The following is a 16,260-nucleotide window of genomic DNA, read 5'->3' as shown; positions in this document are numbered from 1 at the left end:
ACAACATTCATCTCTGTTGGTTGTAAAAAGCATTGTATTAATCTAATTTAGTATACTAGTGTTTATTCTCTTCTACTCTAATGAACAATTTATTTTATAGGTCATGGTTTATCTTTTGTTAAAGAAAAAGCACCATCTTTAGCAGTGTCTTTGTTTCTAAGTTCATGTTAAGTTCACAGTGATGTGTCTGCTAAAAGCAGATGCATTTGAGTCACTATCTCATTATTATGAGATACTGATTCAGTATAATACTAATGCTGGCTGAAAAGTACTGAAATATTTATTTGAGTCGAATTACTGTGAGCAGTGGGTTGTTCACTAATTGCAGGGTTAGTGGTTGAATTCCTGTTTTCTCCTGAACCACATGTTGAGACAAAGTGTCCTTGAGCAAGATACTGAAACCACAATTGCTGCAAATGGCTAGGGTTTCACATTGTGGGAATGGGTGATTAAATAGTTGAATGAGAGGCAAATTGTAAAGTGCTTTGAATAAAAGCACTATATAAACGCAGGTCCTCTTCAAGCATGCTTGTTTAATCAAATTAGAGGAAAAGCCTGCTACAAAAATGAATGGTCTGTGCCTGTCATAAATTCGCTGATTAATGGCAACAATATTGCCGGTATTTAAATATTATAATAGTAGTTACGAGTGATGGTAAACTACAACTCCTGCTAGTCACGTAATATTTAAGTTCTCCTAAAAAAAATAATTAAAGTCATAAAGCTTCTTAAATAAAACAGAAACAACATTGCCCACTTTATACCTTCTTTATCTATCTCATGCTTTTGCCTTCTTCCCGGGCCCTTCGTCTCTTCTTCACTCAATCTTCACCTCCAACCACAGCTCACTGACATCTATTACAAGGCGCTCTCCTTTCACCGACTCAATTCCATCGATTTCTCTTTTGTATTTTTAAACGTAAGATATTGATTTACCCATTTAATAGGCAAATACAACAAATGGACATAACCTAAATTCCTCGCTGTTATGTTTCATTTTGTCAACCTCACAGTCAAACTGAAGTGATGCTAACTGGGACTATAAGCACACATGGATGTAAACAAACAAAAACATCTTACAATAAATGGCCACATTTGTTTTTTTCTTACTTCTATTGACTACTTTGTAAAGAAATCTTACTGTAGAGAAGTTCTGTACTGTATTGTAGCACTACTATACTGTTGTGAATATGTTTACCAGACAATTTTGAAATTCTAATGAAATGCTGATATTATGAGCTAAACACATATTGTTTTTAATGTGACACGTCCAACATGTTTGTCTGAATAAATTTGAGTCTCCCTGTCCCATTCTGTCTGTTCAGTGTCCTTATTTCATCAGCAGCACACATACAGTAGGACTAAAACTTTTACATGCACCAAAGCAAACTTGTACACACATGTAGTTTGCATACATTGATTTGAGTGCAACCTTGCACAGACTGTAAGGTTTAAAAAGCCTTTTAAAAATACAACCCACACAATTATTCATTTATACCAGGGTGAATGTGAGTAATGCATTTAGGAGTTTTTTTGCAAATACTTTCACTGACATACATGTCACCCAAATGGCATCGACTTTTGATCATTCTCATCATCATCCCTCAAAATAAGCTTGCCTCACCAGACACGCCTTTGTCTTCATTTAATACGCTGTATTAAAACCATTGTACTGATAATGCCCTTTCTGTAGTCAATTTGATTAATGCAGCTCAAAGAAAATCAATTTTCCACAATCTTTCTCCCCTGTTTCATCCCATCTTCCTTTCCCTATCAGTATATCTGTGAGGTTGTCATGGTGGTGGCTCCGATATAATGATTTCGTACTGGTTTAAAGCTGTGCTGCATGAGTGATGGCATGGATTACTGCATGTACTGGACTCACTGCTATGAAAACGTGATTTTAGGGAGTGATAATCAAGACCTCAGAATCTCTGGTGCCAAGAGCAAATGTTACTGCACTGGTAGTCTTTTGTGGTATATATTCATCTGAAAACAGCACCATAAGTCATTTGTAACAATTTAGTGTGACTCACATGATTCTTTTTTACATTTATTGTGCTAAGAGCCAAATGAACACAGCCACTGAATGAGCAACTGCAGTATTTATGCATGTGGCAGGCATTGACGGAACAGATGTTCCAGAACAGCTGCATTTGGTACATTTTTGCATACACAAATATGTGTTTTTCTGCTTGTGCAAATGTGTAGATTTGTTCTGTTTCTCCAATATAGATTACTGGCAAAAAGTGATATACCATCAAGCCCAGGGAAAGCTGTGAGATTGATGGGAGCATCTGGTAATCTGTCCTTGGGGAGTGATAGGTGGCATCCAGGCTTTATCAGCTGGATGTGTTGACTGCTATCCAGCACTATCCTCCAGGCTAACACTGACAGGTAGCACATTGTTTGCTCAAGCAATTCAGCTTTTCTTTTCATATTTATTAGTCTGTGTTACAGTAACAGAAAATAGGGCAAAAAGAGTTTTACAAACCAACTTAAACTGCAAAATATACTGAACTCCTCACTCCCTGAGGCGTAAAAGACAATTGGATTATGCCCTGGGTCAGTGAGTGCTGTAGGCAGGCCAGCTGGTCCATATTACCTTTGGGTTTAACCCCTTTCCAATGCATCATTAAGATTGACTGCGTGTCCTGGCCTCTAAATTGAGGTTATTGGTCTTAATCCACTGCGCTGATAAACTCCTAATAGCATACACTGTGTGGACATGCAGCATGTCTCAGCCTATGCCTCAAAAGACCTCATTTATATTTATGACAACCTCGACTCTCCATTCCTGATTAATCTACTTAATATTAGAACGCAGATCCATAAATCTGCGCCTGTGGAGAGCCGTAAAAGACCCAAGGATGTGAAAAGAATGTCAACAAACCCGCACCCAAACAACCCCTCTTCTGCAGTCCCAAATCTTTGCACGTGTCCCAGAACCAAAAACTCACAGCGATGCAGCAGATGGCTGGCAGACGCCAACAGTTGTACATTCTCATACCCATACAGCACGTCCTAAGAAGATTGGTTTAAGTCATAAGCAAGCTATTGAAGTGCTGACGATTATGATCCTCTTTTTTACTGGGGAGGACAGAGAAAGAGAGCCTGAGAGACAGACACACACTGAGTCACAGATTAGCTAGTCAGCAGAGAGTATGTGCTGCTTAATTCCCTCTAAGGAGTTCAAAGGTTTCCTCGTCTGTGTTGAGAGCTGCACTGCACACACTGAGGAGCAAATGAAGTTTGCATTGGAGGGGAACACATCAAAGCTTTAACCTGTCAGTGACAACAAGGTTTGTCAGGGAAAAAGCTATCACAGAACTTTGTATAATGTTTAAGTCTTTTTAGTCATTTGTTTTCTAGCTAACTTTTACAAGTCTGGGATGTTGGTCCTCTCTGATATGCAGCCTAGAAGTTTCACAACCTCTGATTATGTAACTGCCTGCGTCTTTCTGGAAGTGTCTGATTGGATGCAACCTCACTCCCTCTGTCTTTTTTACCCTACTCACATTTCTCAGTGATGAAAAGCATGACTATGTCCTTGAATACCCCTGAGAGTCCCTCCTTCAACCTTCACTCATGCCTCTCTCCCCTAAACTCTACTTAAGCAGATGGCCACAGATGGGGAGATAGATCCCTGTGAACCTTGTGGCATCTGTTTTGGGTCACGCTGTCCATAACTTTCCCACATGCATACATATGTACACCACACACACACAGTGCTTCCTTCTTAATGGCCTGGTCACTATGACAACATTATCTGCATAGGGTATGAAAGGTGTCTCTTGATATAACACCGAGCACAGTGTGACATTCTGGAAAGGGCAGCCATATAAGCTACACTGTTATTGAACACTGATGGTAACGTTACATACAAGTGACTATATATATATATATGTATGTATATGTATATAACATAAGTGAAACTCACCCAACATGTTACAAACAATTGTGCTTTAAATGTACATTTTAAAGCCACATACAATGTACAACAAGAGAATTCTGCAGTTTTGAAGAAACAGAGGGGAAAAAGTATTAAAAGTTCTGAACTGTAACAATATAATACAAATATTTAGTCACATTTTAGATGTAACACGTCATTTAGAGGTTACAATTTTGAGTGTGTAGTCCGAGAAGTTCTAGGAAACTATAAAAGCATCAAGACAATAGCATACTACATGATTTATCTGCTATATTCTTACATAAAAAACTAGAACTGAAATATTGCTTATTCAATGTCTATTTGAAGCTCCCTGAAAGCTCAAAATACAAAATTTTATCATATCAAGTTTACTCAACAATTGTATATTTCCTCTAACTGCTCAGACTGTGATAGTATTTTGGACCTATAAGGTTTAGACCATAAGCCAAAAAAAAGAGGTTGAGACCCCTGATATAATTATTATAGATAATACCTGTATTCCTTACTGCTATAATAAGAAATAGAAATAGTTTCCTATTGAGCCTCAAAGGCTGAGGATTCAACAACCTGTCAACCTTCTCTGCTCATCTGAATGCTGATGTGTGACGACCAGGTGAAATGAGGAATAGCAGCCCCAGTCAGCACAGCTCCCATCCACAACACAGCACGATCCATCCATTTCTAAGCGACAGATCATTACAGCTCTGATGGTCGACAGATGGTGATGAATTGGCGCTGATACCGTTGCCGGACAATTTTGAAAGCAGTCAGTTGCACAAACTGCTATGTCACTTTTTCTCCATGATGTAGCCATCATCTGTTGCCCCAGCCGCTCCCACCCCCACCCCCCAGTTCACCAGAGATGGGTTATACCACAGGGATAATCCTTGGGCTTGTTGCTTCATGCACAAACAGATGTTTGTTCCAATAAAAAACAATCACAATTCACTAGACACCGACTAATATCCAGCATATGGCAACCTAATAAGGTCTAACAAACAATTAGTACAATAAATACGAAACAAGATCTGACTTCTGAGTGTCCAATCAAGACAAACAAAAAACAGAAACTCCAGGAATGAGATGCTCCTTAACAACAATGATACTGTGGATGCCATTAATTTGTCCTCTAACCAATGCTGTCATCTAGTGGAATAAATGTGTATAGGCCCTAGTATTCTGTTACTGCTCTATGTTAAAGGAAAAATGCAAAATGCAAAATGCTTCTGTGTAGATCTCCCATTGAGGAGGGAAACAGTCAGACTTAGTGTATTGTCTCCATAAAGTTTCACTTTTGATTTTGATTCTCCCTGCAACCTCCTTTTCTGTAAAAAAGCCTTGCTTATGTAGTGACACATAAGTGAGTGAAACATGGAAATGGAAACAATTCAGGAAAAGTGATCAGACCTCAACCCAAATATGTTTATCATTACATTATTATGTATCAGTAAAAGTTAAAATTGTTTGTTGGAAGGTCTTTCAAGCATGAAACAAGATTTTTATAGTAGAAATAAAACAAGCTTTTTACTTAAAGGGGGGGGGGGTGTAGAACAATTGTCGTACACATTAGTTTCTTAATTTTTCTAAGGTGTTTAAAGACAGATAGGACTAGGTCACAACACATAAAGCATATACTTAAATATACTATAAAATGTTAACAGTGAATAGAAACCTTTTAGTTGAAAATAGTTGTGTTATATCAGATTTCTACTAAAGTTTTTTTTCTGTAAACATTTTCATCTTTTTTTCCTCCTGTAAAAAGTACCAAATGTCATTGAGGACAAAAAAAGTCAAACAGATATATTTCTCTGAAGTTGACCCACCATGTCTACAGAAGGCTCAGCAGTTAATTGCTGTGTTGCAGAGCGACATATAACCACTAATAAAAAAAAGACACTATACTTACACTGTCATACTGTGATCATAGGCTTACCCATAGCTCACCCAGCATCTCACCCAATAATTTGCATCCGCATCATCAACCTCAACAACAGAAGGTAATTGGATTACTGTGCTGCCTGCGTTGAAACACTGTGCTACATATTTTCTTCCTTTTTTTTTTGCTACTATACCACCAGTCACACTAATTGGACAGCTGACCTTTCTCTGGCTTGAAATTGCCCACTCAGCAGTTCGGAAACCACATTGTCGCAACAATCACAGGCTAAAAGGATGACTGAACCCTGCTGACTTGGGTATCCAAAAGAAAACACCCATATGTGTCACATTCAAGACACCTGATGCACCACAAAAGGTTGGCCTCATCTGGTTGATGAGCATGTGAACTGACAGTGGACATGTTAAGACAACAGTATATTTACTTATGATCTTTTTATCATTCATCATCATCTGCCATCTCACCAGTGATATGTTGCTCATATTTAAGTGGAAAATGTTTTAAAATGTGCCAGGTTTTCCTCCCCCTTTGTTCTTTATCTTTATATCCTCTAGTATGTGACAACTTAAAAAGTTACGTGAAAGACAGACCACGTCTCTGCCAGTAATGTATAGTAGGTGGGTGGGTAGCAGAGTTTAATTATATAATGTATAATCAAAAACCTGCTGAAATTGCCTTTCTTGATTTGTCATGAGGCTATGTAGTGCTGAATATTTCAGAAAACTGAGTCACTACAGTGAATCATCCTGCTGGTTTTTGAAGGTCAAATGTTTCTCCCATTGGACAATGTTTAAGCCCAAGTGTTTGGTTTCTCAATTAATAAACGTTTTCATTTCAGTAACTTAAGTCGCAGGCTGAAAAATAATCAACCTTTAAGCACCCCCAAAAAGCGAGAATAATGTTTCTTATACGATGTGTGGATCTGTCATTTTCTGACAGGTATACAATGAAGAATTATAAAAATATTCTTTAAGAGTGGTAGAAAAAACAACAAGAGCAACTGATGTGTTTGTTTCTGGTTGAAAAGTATACTTTTTCTGGCGGCAAACGTGTTTTCAAAGTGGCCAGCAGATGTCACGGTTCACACAATATATTTATGGAAATCTCTCAAACAATATGTAGGCTAATGACAATGTCATACATAGGTTATAAATGCCTACACCAAGAAAAACGCGGGAAGAAGTCTAGCTAAAAGTGCTTCTCTAACGGAAACAACGGTTTAAAAAAAAAAAAAAAAAAAATGTCTGTGCTAGTTTGTCACAAACTGTTAATTCAAATAAACTGCATACAAGTCCCATAATCCACAGTTACGGACGACCACACCGCTTCGGCGATGTTCTCAGCTTCCGTCCAATAGTTATTTCGATTTGTATGATTGACGTTGTAGTCAAGCGTTGCCATTGGTTTCTATGTGGTTTCCAGGAAGTGAACGCCACAATTCTAACCACCTCCTACATGTGAGCCCCAGCGATAGCACCACGCGCAGCGTGTGGAGGAGAGACACCGGTCGGGAAGGCAACGTCACTCCTCGGACCACCGACTCGACGTAGCGCAGCGGATAGACAGCGGAGCGGAGCGGCGTTGTCCGAGGCAGGTACCGTACCCGCTTTGTTTGTGCCGATTTATCTGAAATGCTGACAGTTGGTTTCCGAACGGTTTCCACAGAGAACCGAGGGAAAGTAGGTCGTATTAGGTAAGAACAGGGTGGACGCTAGGGCCTGGCAGACTGTAGGCCCGGTATTCTCCCCGCTCTGTAGTGACAGAGGCAGCCCGGGTAAAGGCTTTCTGCCGCGGTCAGTCCAGCTGCCAGCACTGGTCAGGTGCCTTAACGGACACCGCGCCACTAGTTTGGAGAGGTACCCAGTTCAGCTAGTTGGGACGAGTATTTAGTCAGCCCAATAAGACTATGAATGTGGGTCAATCTGGTTGCTGGCCGGTTTACCGCATATGTTTTGCTCTTCTTTTTTCACGTCTTTTCAGGTGCTGAAGCGATTACAGCAGAAAGATGGCGGACGACCCCAGCGCGGCGGACAGGAACGTGGAGATATGGAAAATCAAGAAGCTGATCAAAAGTTTGGAAGCTGCCCGTGGGTAAGGAATCGATTCGAGCCGTGTGTCGATAGAGCAGCCTGACCTGGTGTACTGGCGGCTTTTGCTCCGGGTGGTGGTGTGAATGTGGACCGCCGCAACAGCTGGAGATCGGATAAAGTGGGGCCGAATTTGGGAGTGGTTAGCTTAGCATTGCTAACCTAGCCCACCGTAGCCTTTGCTGCTAGCTCGCTAGTTGCTAAGCGCTTGCTGCTGTCGCATTTAGCCCGCCTGGAAGTCGGCGACGTGGTGTCGGTTTGAAAGTACACATGTTTTGATTCGTCTACGTGTGTGTGTGTGTTGTGTGTGTTGTTGGTGACGCCGCGCCGAATCTCGCTTCAAGTCTCACAAAGGGTTCAAAGCCGCGAAGGTTCATGTTAGCTGTGTTGCTAATGAGACCCGCATAGACGTCATCTTTGGAAAGAGGCCGCCATGGGTGTCTTTAACGAGAAAGCACGTTGATGAGAGAGGAAGGCCGGATAGCTTACAGTTCTCCTTTTTTAGGCTCTTTCCACAACTTTTTGTATGACATTTACCTGTTTTTTTTTTTAATTTACGTGTCGATTATATATCACGAGCTTCTGTGTTCCCTCCACTAAGTTGCCTCATGGCAGCCGGGCAGCTCAGCGTTACATTGAGGCTTTACTGGAAACAAAATGGTCAGTTGAAAAGAAATCCAGATCAGTTGTGTGCCGGTAGGGACATTGTGGCCTGCATGAAAATATCAAGCACGACATGTGAAATGTGGGTGTTGCTTAACCGGCTTGTAGCTTGCTCTGCGACAGCTTGTCGTCTAGTGCTGCGCAGAATTTGCTGTCCTGTGCTCCACCGCTGCCATGTCACACACAGTTGACCATTTGCCCTACATTCATCCAGCTGCTGCTACCTGCCTGTGTGTGTGTGTGTGTGTGTGTGTGTGTGTGTGTGCAGTGTCAGCCTGTACTGGTATGCTTTGTCTCTTGATAGGTAGTGAATGGAGAGACAGTGTGTAGCAGTCGAACTGAAACTCAGTCATTGGCTTCAAGGGCAGAGATTGTATGCTGTGTAACTGAAAGCCCACCCTGTTTCATTGCCCTCAACCTTTCAGTCTTTGTCAAGGTGATATTTTGCAAGGGACGGTTGTGTGTTTACAAAATGAGACGAGTGTAAGAGGCGGACATACCTTCAAGGCGATTAAATGAAGAAGTCCAAGTTGCTGTTCCAAATATTCGCAGTTGAATATAGTTAGTGGGGATAACACCTGTGATTTCAGTGTACTTTTGACTTAGATATGAATTATGTTGTAGTGTTTAGCCTGTTGCACTCGAGTAGTGGTAAAGCCCTTGTGTTTATAGTGTGTTGTTTGGCCCCGTATCCCATAGCGTCTTGTGTGTATGTATACCTCAGTGTTTATGTAAGCACTAACGTTAAATCCTTTCTCTCTATGTAGTAACGGCACCAGTATGATCTCACTGATCATCCCTCCCAAGGACCAGATATCCAGAGTTGCCAAGATGTTGGCTGATGAGTTTGGAACTGCTTCCAACATCAAGAGTCGAGTCAACAGGCTCTCTGTACTCGGGGCCATCACTTCTGTACAGCAAAGACTAAAACTCTACAACAAGGGTACGTGTTGACAATGAAAAGCAGAATAAAACCTTGCTGACTTTTTGTTTTTCAGGGGCAGCTGGACAGAATTGATTCCTATCAGGATGTCTTTACATAAAAATGACCCTTGTGTTCTCAGTAAAGGCCAGGTAGTCAGATCTAGAGTTCAACTGATATTTAGTCAGATGTTACACATGCAAAGATATAATTTCAGTCGCTGTGACTAAAGCTCATCTGTAACAGAAGGTTGCATGCTATCTTTGTGCTTGTGGACAGTTGGGTCCAGATTTCTATACACCAGGAAGTTCTCAGTTAGAGTAGTTGTAGAATGAAAATGTATAAAAATTGTTTCTCAGAATTATAATTTTTACATGTTACCGTATGTATGGGTATTATGCACCTCCTTTCAGCTTGTGATCAGCTAGTAAATGAGAAGGCAATGTTTAACTGGATGTGGTGGTTATGGCATTGAATTGTGAAGTAGGTAGCAACGAGTATGTATTACCCATTAGTGTCAGTGCACACATCAAATCATACGTCATAATAGAAAAATATTCCAGGGAAAACAGTTTGGACATTTTGTCACTTAATGTTGTGGCCATCTGTACAAAAGCCTGATATTTGTTTGATCTCTTGTTCTCTGACTTTTTCTCTTGTCAGTGCCACCCAATGGTTTGGTCGTGTACTGTGGCACCATTGTGACAGAGGAAGGCAAGGAGAAGAAAGTCAATATCGACTTTGAGCCTTTTAAGCCAATCAACACCTCCCTGTACCTCTGTGACAACAAGTTCCACACCGAGGTGAGAGCTTTTGCTTGTAGAGAAGATTCTTGGGACATTAGTGTCTCTTTTACGCTCGCTTTCTGTCACATTCTCATCGTCTGTTCTTCTCTTACTCTCCCCTAACACAGGCATTGACAGCCCTGCTCTCTGACGACAGTAAGTTTGGCTTTATTGTGATCGACGGTAGTGGGGCACTGTTTGGCACACTGCAGGGCAACACCAGGGAGGTGCTACACAAGTTCACTGTGGACCTACCCAAGAAGCACGGTACAGACCCACAATACTCACACTAACACTGAACTTTTAAAATTTTAAACTTTACTGCAGGGATCATCAGAGAATTGATAAAATATTACTCTTAAATAGTTTAGGGCTCGTAGTTTTGCCTGTAAAGAAACATTCTAAACATTGTGTCTCTTAACATTATCTTTCTTTCAGGCAGAGGAGGGCAGTCTGCTCTGCGTTTTGCTCGTCTGAGAATGGAGAAGAGACACAACTATGTGAGAAAAGTGGCTGAGACGGCTGTCCAGCTCTTTGTGTCTAATGACAAAGTTAATGTGGCAGGAATGGTCTTGGCTGGCTCTGCCGACTTCAAGACCGAGCTCAGCCAGTCTGACATGTTCGACCCAGTAAGTCTGTGTGTGTATGTTCTGATAAAAATCAGTACCAATGAAATATTTACAATGTAATATATTAATAATTAATTCATGTGAATGACTTACCAAACAATTAATAAATAAATAGACTGCTATGCAATTTAGAATCTCAGTTTAATTTTAATATAGCAAAAGACTTTGACATGGTTGATTTGTTCCTTTTTTAACATAGGTAAATCCACAACAACCAAAATAAATACATTATTTTAAACAAGATGTGTAATAAAGACAACTTAATTGTCCTTATAACTTACACACTAGATGTACAAAAATAATAAATACATATTATGAAGGCGCTCATAAAAACATGAAGTACAGTATTACAGTATTAATTTAGTGTAAATAATTACATAGTTTCTGTGTTCTAGGTAAAAGTCTGTTTGAGAAATTCTCTTTGTATCCATGGTAAATACAGTGGCTTTAACTGCATGTTGTTAAGTTGCAGTTGTAGCAGTTAACATTTTTAAACTTTGTATATACTGTATACAGCCACACCATAATGAAGAGTACCTGCCTTAACCCTCTCTACACATTGCCAAATTATTTGTTACACCATTTAGTGCAATATTCACCACAATACACCCCAACATTAGTAACCGTAACATGTGTCATTAAGTAATAAACTTTATACCATGAGGGTAAAGTCTTGTGAAGTATATTGGTGACAGGACAGAATATTAACATGAGCAACAACAAACGTGTTGGAAAAGGTCTGCATTTCCCAGACTTAACTGGGAGCTTATGTCAGCAGCTCTAGTGGTAACAAAACCCACAGCACAATTGTATAACCTTTATTGTCAGCATGTTTCTGTAGCCTCTGAAAGCCTTTTACCATATTTCTCAGTTTAAGGACTTTGAGAATACCAAGATTTAGTTTTTAAACTACCTGTTAAAAACTGAAATGGCTTTTGATATTAAGTATGCTCCTAACTATATCGCTAGGCCTGTGTGTGGATATCTGTATAGTGTGTAACCTATGTGTGTGTATTTTGTTTTTTCTACAGAGGTTACAAGCCAAGGTTCTGAAGCTGGTGGACATCTCTTATGGAGGAGAGAATGGTTTCAACCAGGCTATTGAGCTCTCAGCAGAGGTTCTCTCTAATGTCAAGTTCATCCAGGAGAAGAAACTCATAGGTGAGTCATCCTGTTGACAACATCATCAGGTTTTAGGTGTCAACAGTAACGGCTAAAGGAAACAAAAGCTTTTCCTCTGGTAGAGATTTGCTTTCTAACAGTTGTCCCTCTCTATAGGGCGGTACTTCGATGAGATCAGTCAGGACACGGGGAAGTACTGTTTTGGTGTGGAGGACACACTCAAGGCCCTGGAGATGGGAGCAGTGGAGATCCTCATAGTCTACGAGAACTTAGACACTATGCGTTACATTCTACGTGTGCATGGGGCAGAGAGTAACGGAGCGGAGAACGGTACACAAACCACAGATATCACATCTGCCATCGCTGAGAAACAATCAGTTGTGTTATGATGCTATAATCCTCTCTCTCTTTTGATTTTAAGATGAGAAGACTTTGTACTTAACGCCAGAGCAGGAGAAAGACAAGTCTCACTTCACAGACAAGGAGGTAAGTGCTACAAAGGGCAGATCTTTGTGATTTAAGTAAGCTCCATTACCCATCACGCCATGTGTTCCTGACTCTGATTGTGTTTCTAGACGGGGCAGGAACATGAGCTGATCGAGAGCATGCCACTGCTGGAGTGGTTTGCCAACAACTACAAGAAATTTGGAGCCACATTGGAGATAGTCACAGACAAGAGCCAGGAAGGGTCCCAGTTTGTCAAGGGCTTTGGAGGCATCGGGGGTGAGCACACTGTTTACGATTGGGCTTATGACACTGGAATTGGAACATCAAGTTAGAAAGTTTAGAGGATATGTGTAACTCAGAGGTTATTTCATTCATTCAGTTTTTTGTTTGTTTTTTTTGTGGTTAAATGAGTAGATGTACTGCTCTTTAAATAGAGGGACCAGATTCAAGCCTGCACGTATCCTCAACCTCCCGCATTTTTTTCCTTTGCATAGTGTAAGAAACAAAATAAGCCTCTCCATTACTGTCCACATAACCGCTTTGTTTTCAGGAAACATGTTGCCATGCTGCAGACCCCATATAGGCTGCACTACCTATGTTCATGATGAGATCAGCAACAATTAAGACATTGATAGCTAGGGCAATATTATTGCAAGAATGTCACAGGCTAATAATAAACATTAGCTAAACTCCATGACCTGAAGATTATAACCTATACATGGTAGTATATGGCTATGAATAATTCTACTTAAAAGATGCCATTTCAGACCACTTTCAGAAACGAGCTGTTTACATACAACTTTGGCTACAGTAGAGTGAAGTAATGGACTTCTGCACTTAGGCACAGATCTATTTGTTATCAGGCCACTTGATAGGGATTTTGATACATTAGAGGGGACAGACTGTTCCAGTTCTGTTCTTTTTTTCTTCCTTGATTCACTTTCCTCCTGTCTATTCGCCACCCTGAGTGTTTTACTTGGGAAACGTGGTGGACGGGGAGGTAAAGAAATTAGGCATACTGAATGCAAATTAAACCCCCCCTGAATTCCTAAGGTCACTGCTGTATTTACACTGCATGTTGTCCTCCCTTTTGAGGACAGGAAGGCACTGTTCAATAAAGTTTCACATTACCCTTTCTTTTCCAAGTGATTTTAAATGTGGTTTTAAACATGGTTTATCCTAAATCGTGTGTGATTTTATGTTGCCAACCACCCTTTGAACATTAGTGGCATGATAAATAAAAGTATTCAAAATATATTTATCATGGTTCCCTGCTTCAGGTAAGACTTTTTTCATATGTTGTCCAGTAGACATTAGTATGATAGAGGCCTTAATCATGCAAAGTATTTAGTTGAATACTTTTTTTTTATTTATTTATTTTAAATCCTCCTCAACTACAAAGTAAGTTTTATGTTAGTTTTGCATATCAGTAAGTAGTGCTTAAAGTAAAGAGGATTTCTGGAATTCATCCTCTTTTGATACAAATACTCCCACCCCCATTGGCTAATGGGGATTAGTTTATCCTAATACAAATTCTTCCTTTACTGCTGCCACGATTTAAGCAAACATGACATAAGCTGGCCAGCCATCATATTACCCTTGTTAATCTATCATCTTTGTGTTCCTCAGGTATCTTGCGGTACAGGGTGGATTTCCAGGGCATGGAGTACCAAGGAGAGGACGATGAGTTCTTTGATTTGGATGACTACTAGGTAGTCGGGGACTGATTTTTGGGAGAAAGAAAAGCAAAGGAATGAATGAAGAAATAAGGAAAGAAAAATGCCACCTCTCTTGCAGCAAGTGAGAGGTGCAACCGCGTTGACCATATATATGACAGACACACCTTCCAATTTACCTGTTGCATACACAAACTTGCACATACATTTCATCTGTACACAAGACAAAGTACATCACACAGGCTGAAGAGGAGTGAGATTTTCTTTCATCCAGAGAGGGAGAAAGCCCTTCCTGAATAAATCCCTGCCTTAGAGTGCTGGTTCCTTCCCCTAGTTGGATTGGACTCGACTCATTTTTGTTCTTTTTCTTTCTCCTCCCCTCCATTTTGAATGAACACAACAGCAAGTTCCCAGATTCCTCGCTGCCCCTAACCTGGTCTGAAGATGAACTTTGGACTCACTCCTCACATATAGAAAATATATTTTCCTTTCTTGCCTCATCATGTCCCTACCCTCTCTCTCTCTCTTCTCCCGTCAATGCTTTCTCTCTCTTCTTTATTTTTTTTTTTTTTTGCATTTCATTTTTTTACTGGTAACTGCTGCTGTTGTATTTTATGAGAGTGGGGGATTTTTTTTACCTGGGTTTCTGTAGAGAAAGGGGGACAAAGTATTAAATTTGAACTGCTGAAAACCATTGCTACCTCCTCATCTGCTGTGGTCTCAATCCTGTGCTGTGTCTGTGCTGTTCCTGGGGGACAAAAAACCCAATATTTTCTCTGCTTTCTGACTTTAAATGAATATATTTTGATTTGACTGCTTTTAGGTGACTTGGATGTCGATTTGGTTCATTAGGGATCATCCACCGCCTGTTGAATTAATTTTATACTGCATAAAGCAAAAAGTATCTCTTGGGTTTCGGTATATATTAATGTCCTTGATATAAGATGTGTTTGGATAAAATTACATTTTCAAGTGTCTGAATCCCGGTTACAAGGTTCAACCTTTTGATTGCATTTGTGAATTAATCTTATACTGTTTCAATGCGATCAGAAATCCATTCGAAGTCTGACGCTGTCAATGTAGTCCTGTGGACACAATTTAAAATGTGATGACGTCTGTTTGCCTCTATTAGGAGAATAAGCTGAAAGATGAGGGTGAGTTTTCATTCAGTGCTTTGTGAAGAAATGTCAAAGACAGAAATACAGAAGAAGTCGTTAAAGAATGGCCTCGTTAAATACAACAAACACAACCGTTCTCTTAAAAACTGATTCACAGGACAAGCTAAGGAAGTGAAACTTAATTAAGGAGCTTGCTTTGATGAATTCTCAGAGTAGGCACTGAGTGTTAAGGAAGGAAACAAAACATCCTGTACATTACAGCGTTTATAACATGTCCTGTGAAGATAACGTTATATTTTTGGAACTTGAGGATGTGAGTGATTCAAACACATGTACTTGTCAACTATATTTTTTTAAATTCCTGTAGGGTTCAGAGGGAAGCTTCAACAAAGGTGAACTAAGAGAAACAAGGATGGTAACTGAAGTGTCTGGATTGAAGCCTAGAACAGATCTTACATTAGTCCACGATAGTTCAGTTCCAGGTTTTACTCCACAAAGTTACCCAGTTGAGGCCCATTGTGTAATTACTATCTCACTTTTATACCTCTTCTTATTCACCTGTATTCATCATTAACCATGCGTCGTCCTGTGTGGATCCTTGTACCGAAACGACCCAAAAACCTCTTATCAAAAGTGCATTCAACCACATTATCACAAAGCTATAGGAACTCAACAACACTTAAATCCTTGTGTCAGAAGTTATAATACTATTTACCGGCGCTAGCTTTAAGTCACCACTTCCTTTCATCACACACGACTAATTAAAATAACCAACATCCTGCAGCATCATATTGCAAAACCTTATGCGGATGATTGATTTCGCCTTAGTGTATTCCTCTTCAGGATAGCAACAGCATCTTCATCCATTTGCCCTTTTGTTTGGGGGAGTCACCGGGGAAGCCTTGGTAGCACGGTTAACCAATCAATAAAAGGCAAAGCCGCGAAACAACTCCCCTTTTGACAAAATCCGTCCAATCAGCGCC

At 40.1% G+C, this 16,260-nt stretch overlaps 1 protein-coding gene across 2 annotated transcripts; it reads left to right on the top strand.

The window, feature by feature from the left end:
- The first annotated feature begins 7,240 nt into the window (after positions 1 to 7,240).
- On the top strand, positions 7,241 to 14,853 carry etf1a (eukaryotic translation termination factor 1a). 2 transcript variants are annotated; one of them, XM_035669695.1, is made up of 11 exons: positions 7,241 to 7,422; positions 7,809 to 7,919; positions 9,346 to 9,521; positions 10,164 to 10,303; positions 10,414 to 10,552; positions 10,724 to 10,914; positions 11,946 to 12,075; positions 12,193 to 12,366; positions 12,458 to 12,522; positions 12,612 to 12,759; positions 14,113 to 14,853. In XM_035669695.1, exons 2-11 carry the CDS (start codon positions 7,834 to 7,836, stop codon positions 14,193 to 14,195), a joined length of 1,332 nt encoding a protein of 443 aa, XP_035525588.1. In that variant the 5' UTR covers positions 7,241 to 7,422; positions 7,809 to 7,833; the 3' UTR covers positions 14,196 to 14,853. The 2 variants fall into 2 exon arrangements, with proteins under 2 accessions (XP_035525588.1, XP_035525589.1); XM_035669696.1 differs by having other exon boundaries at positions 7,276 to 7,418.
- The last annotated feature ends 1,407 nt before the right edge of the window (positions 14,854 to 16,260 follow it).

This window comes from Morone saxatilis, unplaced genomic scaffold, assembly GCF_004916995.1.
Source record: "Morone saxatilis isolate NCDOM2014 unplaced genomic scaffold, NCSU_SB_2.0 Contig22, whole genome shotgun sequence".
NCBI classification, from domain to species: domain Eukaryota; kingdom Metazoa; phylum Chordata; class Actinopteri; family Moronidae; genus Morone; species Morone saxatilis.
The sequence above is the reverse complement of the archived record's forward strand: the minus strand, read 5'-3'. Positions and strand labels throughout refer to the sequence as shown.